The sequence below is a fragment of the Dromaius novaehollandiae genome, chromosome 18, assembly GCF_036370855.1.
Source record: "Dromaius novaehollandiae isolate bDroNov1 chromosome 18, bDroNov1.hap1, whole genome shotgun sequence".
Taxonomy (NCBI): Eukaryota; Metazoa; Chordata; class Aves; order Casuariiformes; family Dromaiidae; genus Dromaius; species Dromaius novaehollandiae.
This window is the reverse complement of record NC_088115.1, coordinates 3,053,787-3,070,433: the sequence shown is the minus strand read 5'-3', so window position 1 is coordinate 3,070,433 and position 16,647 is coordinate 3,053,787. Positions and strand designations below refer to the sequence as shown.

General features: G+C 38.9%; 1 protein-coding gene across 8 annotated transcripts in view; it reads left to right on the top strand.

The window, feature by feature from the left end:
• Positions 1–16,647, top strand: part of B3GNTL1 (UDP-GlcNAc:betaGal beta-1,3-N-acetylglucosaminyltransferase like 1) — a 141,220-nt gene that overhangs the window by 105,369 nt on the left and 19,204 nt on the right. For all 8 annotated transcript variants that reach the window (XM_064522458.1, XM_026120585.2, XM_026120584.2 and 5 more), the window contains exons 8-9: positions 1,281–1,405; positions 10,743–10,878. In XM_064522458.1, the coding sequence (XP_064378528.1) occupies positions 1,281–1,405; positions 10,743–10,878 (261 nt within the window). The remainder of the gene's footprint in view (positions 1–1,280; positions 1,406–10,742; positions 10,879–16,647) is intronic.

Sequence of the window (16,647 nt, the reverse complement as noted above, 5' to 3'; positions counted from 1 at the left end):
TGTCCCACATTTCAATTAGAGAATCTCCTTTTCTTAATTACGGAAAAAACTCAGAAGCTGTAGTAACGGGGAAAAAATTCAAGTAATTTTTTTTTAATTTAGCTTGTACTTTCATTATTTTTCTGTGTCAAAATAGAATACCTACAGATGAGGTTGAGGTTTATGCCCCTGTTCACATTCATGTATGTAATACTGCCTACAGAACTAAATATACTTCCCTGACTTGCCCTTCCTTTACTTTTCCTTCTCGAGCATATATAGTTATGACTTTGTCATGTTACCTTTCAGCTTTTTATTGATGCTACACTTATGTATTTTAGCTGGCACACCTGAGTTCTCATAGCAAAGATTTTTAGCCTGATAAAGTCATGCGAATTTTTAAACAGTGGATTTGAGGAAAGGAGAATCAGTATTTAAACATTCAAAAATTGAACATTCTAGACACATTTTAATTTTTCAAGTATTTGGGCCATTGCAAAATGTAAATAGGTGCTGCTTTTCACCTTCAGTATAGGGCAGGTGGATTTAAATGTGGATTTATGCTTTGATATGTATGACATGCAGTCGAATACTACGTGCCATATGATTGACCTTCTGGCACTGCATCTCTGGCGAGACAACTGTATGACTTCGATGGGAAATGTTTGCATATGCTCATGAGATTTCTTATGTTTCCTAGAGCTTACCCTTAGGAAGAATGTTGCATAGAAATAAGTGGCAAGAAAAAAAAATTATTTGCAGGCTTTGAATCATTCTAAGGCTTTTTATTAAGGTTCATATCTCTTATTTTAGGGCCTGATTCACCTTTCTTAAGTGGAGACCAGTATATGTATGTGTATGGCATCCAAAGAAGCACTGTTAAAGCAAAAACCACCACTGTTCTGAAATCACTGATTCCCTTCAGTAAATTATTGGGTTACTTAGCATTTTAGGCTTTTTGAACTGTTAAGCAGTTGGGTTTATCTGTTTTGCGACTAACCTGTGTCAAGCTTTATAACCCTGTCAAAATGAGATGATGTTTATTTCTTCACCTCTGTCCTTGTGGTGAGCTGTACTTCATTTTCAAACAGCACTGCTTTTTTATTAGCTTTATCTTTTCTACAGGTATATTTATATAATGACCTATTGGGTAAGTTCATGGCATGACATGTAAAGAATATGAATAAAATGATGTTAAACCTTATTCGGTTGGCAGGAAAGTGAAATGTTGACTCAGATGCCATCTGATGAACTATGCATGGTGGTCACTTCTTGGTTTGAAATATCTGCTTCTCTTCCAGGGTGTTCCAGAAGATTTGCTGTTTTTCTATAAGCATATCGAAAAGGGCGGTGAAGTCTTTCGAGTTAACTGTTGCCTCCTGCTGTACCGTTACCATCCCCAGGCTGCTACTCATTCTGTTCTGGAGTAAGTTGCGTATTTTTGTAGTGCATAAAAATTAGCTTCGCCTTGGATGATTGGCAACAAAGATGAGATGCTTAATCTCTTATTTCAGACATCAGGCAGTACAATACCTAGTTATGTTTTATTGTTTTTTAAAAAAGACCAAACTATAAGCCTATCATATGTTGGTAGTAGCCTATTTTGATGATGGAAGGTTAGCTTCCTCGTTTTTTTTTCCCTGTAATCTGCTTTTGAGGAACATACTGTAATGCGTGAGTGTGTGCTCTCTGCTCAGAGCCTTGCAGGAAGCACTAAGCACAGAACTGATGCGGTCAAACATATTTCCCTCCTGATCAAACCAAAGTCAAGTCACGTGCCAGGTTGCCATCTGAAGTTCTCCACTTGCAATGTGCATGCAAGGTCCTCCAGCCTTTAGCTCTCTATCCATGCAAGGTGGGATGCCCAGTGCTGGCGAATGGCACAAATGTCTTTACCGGTAAGGCATGAAGTGGATGTACGATTGTAGAGCTGTCACATATCACAGCACATCAAACACCACTCGTTCTCTTTGTCATATCCGTTGGTAACATAGGCACATGCTGGGTGACCTGTGTGAAAAGAATTATATCCAAGAAAAAAATACTAAGAAGTTTAGTCTTTGCAACTGTTCTTTAGAAATAACTTCATGATAGGTATTGTAAGAGGATTGTTTTGAGGATTGCATTACAGCAATACTATTTTCTCAACTTCCAGTTACCATCCCCTCAACTGAAACTTTGTAGCTGAGCACATGAGAGCTCATCAGCTGCCTGAATAACCTCTCTGGTTATTTAAAGCACCTGAGTTTTAGCCTCACAGTAAATTGCAAACACTTCGTATGGCTATGTATCATGTCTGCTGAGCACGGCAAAAGCAAGCAGTGAAGCAGCAACTTCTTCAGCACTTTGAAGGCAATTGCTAGAGTATGGCTGAAACATACCCCAGTGGTGATTTTGTTGGGATATCTGTATTACAAGATTTTTAATATATGAGGTTTTGCTTCACATATTTTCTTGCCAAGTGGAACATGATAAAGAAAATGTATTTTCTAATTTTAAAGTTTAATTTCCAAAAGAACTATCTTAGTTTAAAAAAAGTAAACAGACCCTTTTGTAATACCAACAAAAGCCTACTTCAGAAAAATTAATGAAAACTAAACCTCTCATGTGATAATTTACCACACTCATGTATTTTATTTGCCTATTTTGAAAGGTTTAAATCATCTAAATCATCAATAGTGAGGTTTGAAAAATACCTGTGGATGTTTAGGAGTAATTATCTGAGGTGCTTCCATAGAAGTCATTGCCTACTGCTTTTACAGTGCTGTTTTACCCTAAAAGAAGATGATATTAAACTGCTGATAGGTGATTCCTCTGCATGCTCATCTTAGCCATCAAAGATGTTTTTCCTGATCACAAGTCCTGCAAGCTGAGCCTGAGTCATAACAATAAAAATGGTTCTTTCTCTTCCTGTGTATTATTATTAATTAAAAATCATGTAAGTCATACTGTTCATTTAGAAGTCCTGCACCAGAATCACAGTGGTAATTAAGTAAAACATTTTCTTATTAATTAACAAGATAAATACACTTTTCAGTGAGTCCTGCTTGTATGGCTCTGGAGAAGTGACTAGTAAAACTAATCATATTTTTATGTGCATATTTTAGTTATAAATTACTATATTACTGTGTTACTGTAAATACTGTAGCATACCAGCTGAGCATCATACTCATGGTTAATGTCACTATAGATCTTTATATATGTATGTATGTATAGTGTATGTGTGTGTATATATATAGTATATATGTATATATACTTTCTATATTTATGTGTATATATACATAAAGTCATTCAACTCTGAAACGCTCATCCAAAGCAAAGAGAAGATCCTCTCTGGATTTTGTAAACAAATCTGAGATAAATTATTTTCCTTTTATTGGTATTTAAATGTAAGTTCTTTTTCCTGTTGTTGTGCATGATCGTTTTGGCACTTAGTAGCAAACTTTTCAGCCAGGCATCACGGGATGCTCGAACTCTTGGAAGGTTGTTGCTTGTATCTGTGGGAAAACATTTTATTCTTGGAAATGAGTTTGTTCAGAATTTACTGCAAGCTGTTGCTTATTCAGATCTACAAGGTTGTGGGGCATGAGCACCCTGAATTACAACACACTGTGAGAATGTGGAAATGCTGTAAGCTGTTTCAGATGTGCCGTTTGCATGTCCAAATTGGCGTCTTTCTTGTCTCGTTCGAAGAAGTCAGGCTCGCCGTTCTTCCTGTTGGCTTTCGGTCGGTGGCACTGTTAATAATGTTCTGTGTGAACTTTCAAGTGCGGAGTTGTGTAACCACTCTCGTTATTGGCTTGTTCCCCTGTTTGTTGCCTGAGTTGTATCCTCACGAAGGCTCAAGTTTAAAACTTAAGTTGGGTCTTTCCCAGTTTTTCTCATGGTCACCCCAGCTTTTCCGATGTGTGTTCTACCTTTTCCAGATGCCTTTTTTGATTGTGTGTTTTGTTTGGGCAGTTTTCTGTGGCATTTTGCTTTTTGACATTGGCCTATGTTGTCTTTCAATTTTCTGAGTTAGCCTAGACCTGACTCTGGGAGCAGTAAACTCCCAACAAGTTAGTATCTTGGCTGAGAGCAAGATGACACTTGTAAGAAAGCTTTTTTTTTTTTTTTTTAAAGGTTTCTGTCTAATTTCAGTCTTTAAAAAGTGAAATAAGTTTGCAGTAAGCTGGATAATAGGACTTGATGATTGAGGCTTGATTTTGCACTTTCGAACTTATTAATATATATATAAAACTAGTTGGCAAGCAACACTGAGTTCTTTAGATTTGGTGATATATAATTGCAAACGTTAACAATTTTTTTTTAAATCATTTGCTAGGATTAGTATCCTTCTGGAACGAATACCTAGAGGTGAAAGGATCTGTGAAACAGGAAACAAAAACTTACTTGCCTCCTCCCTTAGCCTGGAGGTGTCGGACTACGTTATTAAATGTTTTGAGCATGTGACGGAGTCTGAATGAAGCACGGTCTATATTTAGATTTCATTAGGGGCATACAGATATATAAATGTTCTCAGTGTAATTTTATTTGAAGTCTATGATGGATACATGCTAAATGTGAATGAGCAAAACTTCTCTTCAGTATGGGATTTACAACACAAAATCCCACACATTGTATCTCTCAGATCTAAATCATTTTCTCTCACATTACGGCTTGTGTCCCAGGGCTATGTGTACTTTGTGCTACAAAGCTACATTGCACTGATCTGATACAATATCAGAACTGACTTTATAGTGAGAAATATTGTAGTAAGAAAGTTCAGTGTATAATAAAAATATTGTAAAATTCATAGATTTTTATCTTGCCAAAGGGGAGAAAAAGGAACTGTGTATAAAACAATGTACTGCACTGTGAGATGAAAGTCAGCGTGATACAAGATGAGCAATAAAAAGTTATACTCATCTTTATGTACTGTTGCTCGTGAAGGCGGGCAGCTGGCGTAGGTTGCCAATCTTTGTAACAATTTACAAACCTTTGCTCAAGAGAAATTTAATACATGCAAAAAAATAGGGATTTTTTTAAAAAACATTTCCTCTGAGATTCAGGCAATTCTCTCTTATGCAGAAAATGTGAAGCATACTTAAATAGTTTACAGTAATTTCCTATAGTGTGTGTTCAGAACGAATATAATATTGTAGGAGCTCATTCTGCAGAAATAACCAAAATTACATAACCTATGACAACCATCTGGTTTCAGGCACTAGAAGCTCCGTGTCGTCTAAACAAAGAGAACAGGCGTTTACTGCAAAAGCCACGTCGGGCTGTTTCGGAGATACTCTGAGCCGCGGGTCTTGTATCGCTGATGAGCAAAGGAATGCCTGCTTCATTTCCTGCAAAAAAAATTCATCCGAAAATAAACAGGAGAGAGCAATAGCGTAACGTATTGCCGTACAGCTGAAACAGAGGGGAGGTCGGCTGCATTTTTATCTCCTATGCCTGCATTTGGCACTTCAATTAAACACAGAAACTAATGACCTCATTAGATTCTTGAAAAGCAAATGGCATTAACATTGATAGTCTCTGTCTTTCTTAATAAGCCTTTCATGAAAAATAGGCCACAATGCAAAGCATGCCTCAGTTAATGACCCACGGCCTGAAGATGAACTCGGACATTAATAGAACCTATTAACAGTGTAAATGTAATAACTCAGTGGGATGATATAGTCCAGCAATTAATAAGTTCATGTGAAGTTCAACAGAACAACAACTCTCAAAAAAAAAAGAAAAAAATCAGTTTATTCACCAGCGTGATCAAGGTTCAAGAGAGATTCACTTCTGATTTTCCTGTGGATCCTAAGGACCCTGGAATCTGCCTGCAAAGCTAACTCGAAAAAAATCTTGTTCTTTCCGCTCTCCCTCTGCAATTCAAAAGTTCTCTGTTCTGCCGTCTCTGGGTTCCCGGTCTGGTGATATTCACCTAAAACTCGATTATCCTGTCCTGATTAAATAGCCACTGAAGCAATAGCTTGGCTTCCTCTCCGTTGTCACCTGAGTGGCTTGCAGGAGCAAGGTGTGTAGAAGAGGACAGATACACAGATTTATAGTGTTACTGTGGACAGTAGTCGCTGGCTACAGTTTCAGTTCTGCTTATGAGGTTGGGCACTTGCTGTACGTCTGTCTTCATGCTGCTGATGCACTTCAGCAGCCTTGCTGGGGGGAAGGAGGGGAACGGGAGTCAGGCAGGATGGAGAGGTTTAGCAGAGCTCAGACATTAAATCATATAGCTTTTATTGCCACATTATCTTTCATTTTCAAAATAGGACTAGAGCAGATGTTTCTTGACTCCTGCGCTCGTTCAGGAGGTCACCACGCATTTTAACAGAGCTCCATTGTTGTGTTATTTGGGTGGATGGCATGGTCGTAGCTGCTCGGGCCGGAGGAGCGTACTCCACGGCCGTTTTCAGCCGCTGCATGAATACCCTCATTTCACTCCTGCAGAAGTTTGACTCCTCTTCTTCCTTCCAGACTCTACGTAACTGATGAGCACTGAGGGGCCGTGGCAGATGAGAGCTTAGGAAAATTCTGAAAGACTTGGCAGTGATTTTCCAAAGGGAAAAATATGTGCTTCTGATATATCTTTTGGAAAGTAAAAAAAGTGGCAAGAAAATGAAAGAAGCAAAAGCCAGCGTCCATCAAGAATTTGGCTCAAGAAGGAGCATTAGGAGGCAGGTATCAACTTCCACAGTCAGAATTTGCATCCCAGCTTCAGGCTGAGGAAAATCTCCTTAAGTGAATATAGGCTAGGAAAGGATACTAGCTGCTACCGGAAAAGTGCCGCTTTAATCCTTTCTGACACGGCTAGGAAAAAGCAGCCCTGATTTGGGATAACATGGGGTAATAATACCTTCTAGCTGTTGCTCGTGGCTGTGAAAATGTAATAATGTGAAATCTGAAAATAACTGTGAGAATCTTTTGTGAGAAGTGGCTCGTGCAACTTTGAGATCGTTTCAGGCACTGTCTTTAATCAGCCTTTGCACGTTGCTACAGTTCCCATCTGTTGCACCTGCACTGGCTCCCAAAGGATGGGAAAATGGCATTCCCTTATCCCTCGAGGCAAGAAGCCCAGTTATCTACTCTGGAAAGATCCAAAAATGTGGCAAATTAGGTGAACCGGAAGCCTGAAGGGGATAACTGAAATTCTCTTTTGACACTCTGTAAACTACTTTTGGCTTCAACATGTGAACTATACGTGTGCAGAGCAAGTTTTCACAAAGACCAAGCCTGTAGTTGTCACTCTAATTAAAGAGCGGTCACCAGGACCTCCCCTCAATTCCGTATCTACCTGGCGATCTCAGCCTGAAGCCATTAGAAGAGTTTCAGGGTTGCACCTCAAGACCTCAGAGTGTCTGATGTATCTTAAAATTTTTACACAAATGGGCACACAGAATCTGGGGATGTAATTTTAAAATTCTTTTGTGTTAGCGTTTTCTGTTTAGGATTATAGCAGACATTTTTCAATAATGTATCTTCTTAAGAATTTCTTGTAACTGGCAATTTAAGCAAAGAATCAGAAGTGCTGTGTGTGTTGGCTTCATTTCAGAACGTAAAATATGTATTTAAGAGCCATTTATTGGCGCTTATATGAAGTTATCTAATGATACTCTTGTATTCGGATAGTGATACAATCACTTCTGAGTTTAATGAGTTTCACATCCTTTAATTTCTGAGTGCAACTCCCCTATTTCATACTTTCCACACTTGCAATACTGAATACAACGTTTATAGATAAAACTGGGTGAGTGAATGTACTTCGGTCTGAAATCTTCGCAGGGGATCATTTTATTTGGGCCTTCTGTGGAATATAGGTACCCATCTGCTATAGGTACCCATATGCAAGTACACACTCTCTGGAAGCCCCCGGTACTGAATGTGCCTGGGCATCTCTGTAACCAGCTGAAACATTTTCTGTGTGTCCAAAGGTGGACTCCTGTGCATCTCAAGTCCCTTGTACTGGGGAGGTCGAGAAAGTATCCATCTCCTCAGTTTCTTTGTCATCCAGAGCTTAGCTATCTTGCTGCCTAATATTGTTTTGGTATTGAAGGCAGCTTAGTTAAAGTTTCACAGGGGGCATAATTTGGCATCACCTAATTTTTTGGTACTTTTGCAGTCTGAATGTTCAGTTGGTGGTTTTGTTTTGTTACGGGGGTTTTTTTGTCCTGCAATGTATGTACATATGTTGTAACCCAACATACTCGGTTTTTCATGCCTCACGTTCATGAGAGGTTTATTTTGCTTTTTTATAAATCTTACGTTTCTGTAATCAAAGTTAAGCTGCACAATACGGTTTTCTACAGTATTAAGCTGAACAGATAAGTAATATACAGGTTGCTTTATGATTTTTTTTGAGGTTTTATGTATTCTGTTTTACTTCAGAGATGGAAAATAATTGATAGGTGAATATCACATCATAGCACAACTTATCTTTAGTTTGTGAAGGCTTTGAAGCATAAAAATTAGTTTCCAGTTTTGAGATGTGTGTGATTTGCTTATGTCAAAAGCTGTGGGTTATTAAAACTCATCACTGCATCACAACAGCTGCAGATTTTCTGGGCAGTCACCACAGCCTTGTAACTTTGATACAGTTTTAAAAAAAGAACATATATTAACATTAACATATGGTATATTTTGGATTATAACTGTTCCATATTAACTTGAAGGTGATATGATGGTGAGAGCTAGTGCATAGAGACACCCAATTTTAGGCTTCTTCCCAACATCCTTGCCATTGCTCCTGCTACTGACTGCAGAGCCTTTGACAACTCAGTTAGCAGGCCTCTCTTGGACAGGAGCTCCTAGTTCAAATTTAAAAATATTTTAAGTTCTTTCTTTTTTCCTAGCTTGTAGCCACACAATGTTTAGAAAGATAAGAGTCATGCTGGGTTCTTTGTGATCATTGCTCTACTGCTAATGACCCTGTGAACCTGACTCACCCCTCTGTATTAGCTCTATTTTCAGGTTTCCCTACAACTAGAAGTTAGTTAAAAAATTCTTTTTATGCCTTGTAAGCTTGCCTAATTCTTCCTTGGCTTTCTTGGCTTTGCAGACTCAAGAAGAAAAGAAACATGACTGTGTCACTCAAGTTAACAGAACAGATTTTGGAGTCTTAAGAAGTACCTGTGGAATATAATACAGTGTTTTTCTCCTAAAGCTGCATTTCAAAGTCAAATGAGTTTTAAAAACTTTCCATTTATGTGTAGAGTATTAATCTTCCTTTCTAGAAGCTAGCAGAAGCTCTAGAATTCCTAGGAACGTGATCCTGGAAAAATACTTGACCTTCATATTTCTTTCCTCTACCTTTCCTTCTGGGAATACAGTGTGCTGTAATGAACAGGGAGAAAGGCAAGTGTTGGAGGATGCCAGCAGCAGCTAAAGCTTTGCAGCAGGGGTGCAGCTTGGGGTTTCATTAGAATAGTTTTGCAATCAAATCCAAGATTTTTTTCCATTAGTTGAAGTGCTGGTGTACAGCCCTATAGTCTTCAAAGCACTGCTAAAACTTTATACGGCATAGCTATTCTTCTTGGGTACATTTGTTCGTATGTGAAGTTCTTTCCAAGTTATCACACCCCAATCAGTGATGAAGTGCTAAGCAGCCATGTAAGGATCGGGCTGTGCTCAAAAATCTCATGCTAAAGTGAAGTGGACTCTCTGGATCTAACTAATAGTCGCAGGAGGAATCCATATGTCTCAGTGCTATGATGGTTTGATATTTTTCAAACCATAGCTCAGGACTGTGAAGGAACAACACAACACAAAATCCCTTGCATTAAGATTTATACAAGTTTGTTAACAGAGCAGTTCCTGTTCCTCACTATCTTCCCACCTGTTCTTCATGGACAGTTGAGCTGCATAATGTTGAGGAAACTTGAACTCATTTTGATTTTTCTATAAAATGACAAGCTGCACTTGGAGAGGAGAAGGTGGGCACCTGATCAGATGAGTAGCTGAGATTGGAACTTATTTCAAATGTGAAGGTATAAAGCTATAATAGGACACAGACCAGAAAGAGCCATCTTGCTGTTTTTTTAAAGCACATTTTAAGACGTTTTATCAGGCATACAGCTTTTTTTCAAAAATAACAATTTTTCCAGTGATTTGTTTCACTGCTCTTTTGTTTCTAGAAATGCTATTTCTTATAAAGATCGTCTTTAAAAAAAAAAAAAAAAGGCACAGTCAGTTATTCATATCACTGCTGAATAAGACTTTGAAGACTTCAAAATTAAATCACTGTCTTTAATTTTGTTTCTCCTGTGTGTGTGCGCACAGTCGCAAGTGTTAAATGCTGTGTAAGCGCTGGTTGTTTCTGTGCTATGTGACTTTGGAGTTCAGTGATTATCTGTTCCTGTACAGTTGTCCATTGATTCTGAGCTTTGAAAAGTGACTTGTTGAAGACGTGAGCTGGACACCACGATGTAAACTGACTTCCATTCTAGCGTTGGGCTGTATGCATGGGTAGATTAGAGTACTGAGTTTGACGTTCCAAATTTGTATTGAAAAAGGAGAATGAATGCGTGGGCAGCTGGAAGAGTACGTCTTGGGTTTAAGAGCTAGCTTGCCAGTATGTACTGCAAGGTTACCGAACAGGTCACGTGTTGGTACAGCAGTGTGTTTGGTGGGCAGCTGGAATCATCAGTTGTTCACACTGATGTGATTTTCTATAAAGTTTCTTGAAAATAACAGTTGGTCAACTACAACTTTGAATCTATCCAAATGAGTTTTGTTTGAGGGAGTCAAACTCCACCATTTTTGTAATTGTCCAGGGGAACCATCTGGAACCACCGAGTCAGGTTTCTTGAAGACCGAGTCCTCAGCTACTGGACATCGTTCACCATCTGGAACGCTGGCAAACAGGGCAAGAAGCTCTACAGAAGCTTGTCACCAGCTAATCAGAAAAAGGTGAGCTATTAAGAGTGGGTAAAATTGATATAAAAGCGCTTTCTTCTCTCTCCTATGCCGCCTTGCTTCTTGTTACATAATGTAGTCAGGTTCTTGTACGGTATCGTATGGCCAAAGAGGTACTAGATGAAGATAAACCTGAATTGGGAATATTCTGAATATTTTGCCTAATGACTTCCTTTTTTTAAAATGTTGCATTACGTATCTCTGGTGTATGGTAGGTACGTAGTGCAGCATATGCAGTATTGCCCCTTCCTGCTGCTGTGTAGCATGGCTGAGGTATTACCATGCTTATGTCACTGTTTATGGCCCACTGCTGGGTCACTGGCTTTTGTAGGAGCTAGCTATGCTGGGTGAGTGGAGAGTAACTCTGTTTGGATGGCGTAGTACTAAGCTGCCTTGTCTGTAATGATTCATACGTGTGTAGTATTTGCCCAGTTCCTAAGTGGGTACTAGAGGGGTCCTTATGAGATGCTAAGCAGCCTGGTTTGTATTCTGAGGAGTTGCATTGTAACTCCTTGTTGAAAAGCTCGAGCCTTTAAAAGAAGGGGGACTAAGGGGGAAGAGGCAAGGAGAGACTATTATACATGAATATCTAATTCAATTTACAATTAATTTATTTGAAAATGTGGAAGTTGTGTTTGGCAATGACAGCTTTTTCTCAGGAGAGGTTTGTCTGAGAGTTTAAATACCTTTCTTTTATAGCATACTCTTTCGTGTAATAACTTTTTGTTAGATAAAGGCTTTAGGGCTAATTTCAGATGGCTGTTTCTTATAAACAGTCACATAACATTCATTTTATTACCCAATGTGTTTTCTTTTCTTGAAAATATGGGTGGGAAGACAGAATGACAAATATATATATAAACCTAATTAATGTAGCGGCCCTCAGACCACACGCATATACAAAGAGAAGAAATGTGTAAACCCATAGTGGAAGTTATTGAACAGAAGTGATGGATGCTCACACAGGAACCAAGCAACATCAGAGTTCCTGGTTGACATTGCGGTGCCACCCTTCTTCCACCGTCACCCTGCGGTGGTGGAGAACTGTATGAGGGCAGAAGATGAGAAGCAGTGTGCCTCTGATGAGTGCTTTCGCTCACAGAGGGCAGAACGGTCCATTGCACGTGTTGAGTCACCTCCGTTGTGCAGTGCCGTGTGCACATGACTTTGGGGGTTTTGTGAAAATGTTCTTTTTAGTTAGTATTTTGCAGGATGCTTTTTGAATTCCCCTAAGTTGCCAGCATCCATTATGCTTTCCTGTCTGTACAATTTTGAGGATTAGGAGATAAGTTGCCAGTGGAAGAGATGCAGACTGTCTGCTAATACTCTGTAGGGATTTTTGAAATGTAAAGTAGAAAACAGGTTATGCTGTTTTTGTGGCCACACCATCTTAGGTGTTTTTTCTTTTTTATAATGTGCCAAGCCAAAATGGAAATTGATATTAAGATACAGCAAATCTCTAGCTTTGGGTTACACTTGCTGCCTACTTCTATAGGTGACTCATTCACAGCTTCACATCCTGTACAGCCAACACAATAATTTGAAGATGCCACCGCAGAGAGGATGGAAAGGGCAAGAGAAAAATAATACTGGTTTTTGTGCTATTTTGCTGCTGAGGAACTAAAGCTTACCTCTCCTTCAGTAAGCAACAACCTTAATTCCCGACTTCACTGACAGTGTGGTTCTAATTAACTGGGATCTCGGCATTCTTTCCAGCTGACCTCTATGTAACGTTTGCTTTGGCAGTGTCGCAGGCCGTGATATTATTTTGCTTCTGTCAAGGTTATAATTATACATATTCCAGTATGCTTTAGTTTGATATTGAAATATTGCGTTGAACGTTAACCTGTTAAATACTGAATACTAATACCAGGTGCATTTAGCAAGCGTATGTGCCAAATGCGGTTGCACTTGCCAAATATTCACTCCGGTGTGATTCGTTTTGCTGGTGTTGTGCAGAAAACGACTGCTAAAATGTAGTTGCAGCCTGGCTCTTAGTGTCTTACAGAGTAATCCAACATCATCCATTTAAAAGTTTGGCATCTTACCTGAAGTATTCAGAAGTATTTCTCAACAACCGGCGATCATAAATAGCTTTGGAAAGTGACTCCTATCATCCCAAGAGAGATTAGAAGCCTAACTTTTAGATAGCTATTTTCAGATAAAATTAGTGCTGTTTGTAGAGATTAAGCTGTTTTTTCTAGTTGGTCAGGCAGATTAGGATTGCCATCATAACTTCCTGGCTTTTCCGAAAGCGAGATCCCAGTCTTGTCTGCCTTGGTCAGAGCTGAAGCCTAAATGACTTCCTGATGTTTCATAGCAAGGCAGCAGCAAGAGGTTGTTGAAATAGTTAAAGCATCTCAGCCTTCCAGAGGCTAATCAAAGGATTATGCTCCCTGAGTTTCAGGAAATAAATTCATAAAATTTGCAGTAGGTGATTCATGGCAGTTTTCCTTTTTTCCTTTTTTTTTTTTTTTTCCTAAAATAATAACATCAAAACGGACTAGTTAAACTCAGTGTTACACTTTTCCTCAAAAAATCCTTCAGGTGTTCTGTGACTAATCTTCAGCTCTTGCCAAGGACTCTAAAATCCCATATGAGCAAAGGTTGTAAATAGTTGTTGCCTCATCTTTTCCAGCCCTGAAAAACAATAAAATACTTTTCCTGTCTCACCCTTGAAAGACTATCTTAACCAAATTTACACTTTCAGATATTCTGTTGATTACCAGAATACTGGCGAGTCCGTATTGCTTTGAATCTACAGAATCTAATCTTCTACTGCAGATGGAGGCCCTGGGATATGAACGCATCAATTCTGTAAAATAGCTTTAAAAGTACCTTTAAAGTAGCTTTAAAATAACTTTACAAGGGAATTACACATGCATCTTAAGACAAAATATGTTGTATTGTGCCAATACAATTACCATTTTGTTCTCTGAAGGCCCAGCGGCATAAAACAGTGTGATTTTTAAAAGGTTTAATACACTTTTAAATGCAAGTAAGATTGTTAAAATAAGCTGTATAACTTAACTGCCTAAATTTCGTTTCAATTGGCTTTATATTTTAAGTTGGTTTAGACTCTTGAAGATGTCCCCTTTGCTCTGTGTCCTTGTTGCCGCATCCTCGTGTTGAGATTTGGAATCTCCTGGGGAGTCAAGAGCCTGGTTTCTGCCGCCAAGTGCAGCCGCAGCAGGGTGTTTTCTGAACTGGCCCTGAGGACCTGGAGAAAGTATGGGACACATACTCCCAAAGCAAAGAATAAAACTTTTAAAAAATGAAAATGATACATACAGCTTGTATTATTTGGAATTATGGAAAAACCCAAGCTCTACTAAATTTTCTCCAAGAGGATTAATTAGTTTGAACTGTCAAGCTTAGAGAACATAAGAGAACATCCTTTTCAAAAAAGCATGTTTCTAGTATTTTTAGATACCTGATAAGCAAAGCAATTATATTTCTTATACTGTCTTGGCTGTTGCGGGATATTTGAAACGTCACACGCCTAACAACACCGTTTCTTAGAAAACAAAGTTTTGGCCATTCCAGGAAGCAGCAGTCTTTATTCACACTCAGTAACAAACTATTATTTTAGTATGTTTGGGAAACAGTCTGAATTTGAATTATGACTATGTTAAAAGAGAAAAGGACGCCTAAGTAATATGCTCTCTCTTCCTGCAGACATCTGCATGGTGAATAAAAAAAATAACACTTTGTCTCCAGAGAATTCAGGCAAAAATCCAAGGCTCAATATTTTTGCTAAACAGCAACACAGGGAAAAAAATATTCAACTACTATGGGTTTTTTTATGAATTAATTACCAGGATCTCAGTATTCTTAGGGAGATTCTCTTTCCTGGCTGTCTCCTTCTTGATTCACACAGTTGACAGTGGTTCAGTATTAGCATTTCTGCAAGAGTGAAGTCAAACAGACCTTTTTTTGTTTAAAACACATCCGTCTTGTCTATAATTTGCAGCTGAAGATGGAAACCAAATGTTTTTGGGATGCTGCATACGCCTAGAGGGTTTCTGAGCTGTCTTGTCTGCTCTTTTATTCTCCGTCAAACTTTAGCTGAAAGGAGAACTTCAGCATTAACATTTTAGTGTCATTTCCGATAGCTGAAAATAGTGCTCAAGTAGCTTAACGGAAAAGGAGAGGAAAAGCACAAAATAAGCATCAGCCACATAATTAGTGGCATGGAAACAGTACTGGTACACATCCAGCCCATGAGGTTTCTACATGACAACCCTATCCACCAGAGGCAAATTTGAAAGCTGCAAGAAAGTATTTTGTACACCCTTTTTCCTAGCTCATTAACCATGTAAAATCATCAGTATTGTCTCCTATTAGTTTTTCTTCACCTTTTTCTGCTTTATCCAGAGCTGCATCACTAAAGCATGGACTTTATTGATGACCTTTCAGCTAGCCCACAAGGGCAAGAAATGTGTCATTTTTGTAGCATTTTAAATACTCTCAAAATATGTGAATGGCAACACAAGAGACTGAAGTGGGGGCATGTAAAAGCAGAGAAACACAGAGAAGAGTATTACAGCCGCCTTTCAATGGAGCAAAAATTAAGATGGTGTAGAAGCAACGTAGAAGACAGCTCGCAGAACAAAAAGAGGGAGATGAAAGTTAAAAGCTTCAGTTAAATCCCCAGTGTAGGGCATCCTAAAGCAAAGTTTTCATTTTGGACCTTAGAAAATACTTTAAACGTGGCAGGGAAATCTCTCTGCTGCTCCCATGCTGCAAGAGGCACTTCTTGGATCTTCTTTTTCGTCAGCACTGGTTGCGAGGCGTGCATGCTTGGAAAATTATTGGTATAATCGATTTAGTTATCTGTCCCAGAGAAATGAGTGTCGCAAGTAGTTCCCGTATTGTTTTGCATAAAGGTAGTTATATGTTGTATTTAATAAGGGAATTTTGTATGTACAGTATTTGGAGGCTAATTTTGCGTGCTGTTTGTATCTGGATGTTGGATTCTGACGTTAAGATTTTCTGGAGCAATGTTATATATGTGTCAAGAGGGAAGAAAATGCTGTCTTTAGCAGCGTAGAGTCTTAAAACTGCTCTGTGAAATGCATACTTGGAATTTAAAGATACCCAGTGGCTGTAATGCTAAATAGGTGGAATAAAAGCAGCATGCTGATGCTGAAAATCTTGGAGCCCATGCCTGAGAATGGATATGCTTATTAGTTTCATCATTCCACGTGTGGTGTGCTGGAAGGCTTTTATGCCTGTCCTTGTGCCTCATTCTGTTTGGCAGCAACCGTATCTATTTAAACTTGCATTATAAGGCTTTTAATCACTGTCTTTTGACACGAATGGCTAAAATTGATTTAACTTTTGCAGAGGTGTGTATTAACATGCTTCCCAGGCTTCAAACCAGTTTGGATGGAAGAATTACAAACAGTAGAATCAAGAGGGCCATTCGAGGTCTGCAACGCGTGGAGGACTGCGTAAGCATAACCATAAAATCTCCATTCATCATGCTACAGTCCGCTTCTATAGGCTTTCATTGAGTCGGTCAGTTTGGAGATTGCCTTCCTTAAGTGGTCTCATAAAACTCATCCTTAATATAATGAGGAGGGAGAGGAGACAACGTGCAAGTGATCATGTATCAAAAAGGTTTCTCGTGTTTTCTAACGTGCTCTGCTAAGGTATTTGCTGTCTTCCCCACTGAATTTGCCTCTCGTGTCCTTCTGCCTGCAGCGAGGAGGACACGTCCTCGACCTTCACTGCTCCTGGGCTTCCCTGCGTCTTGTA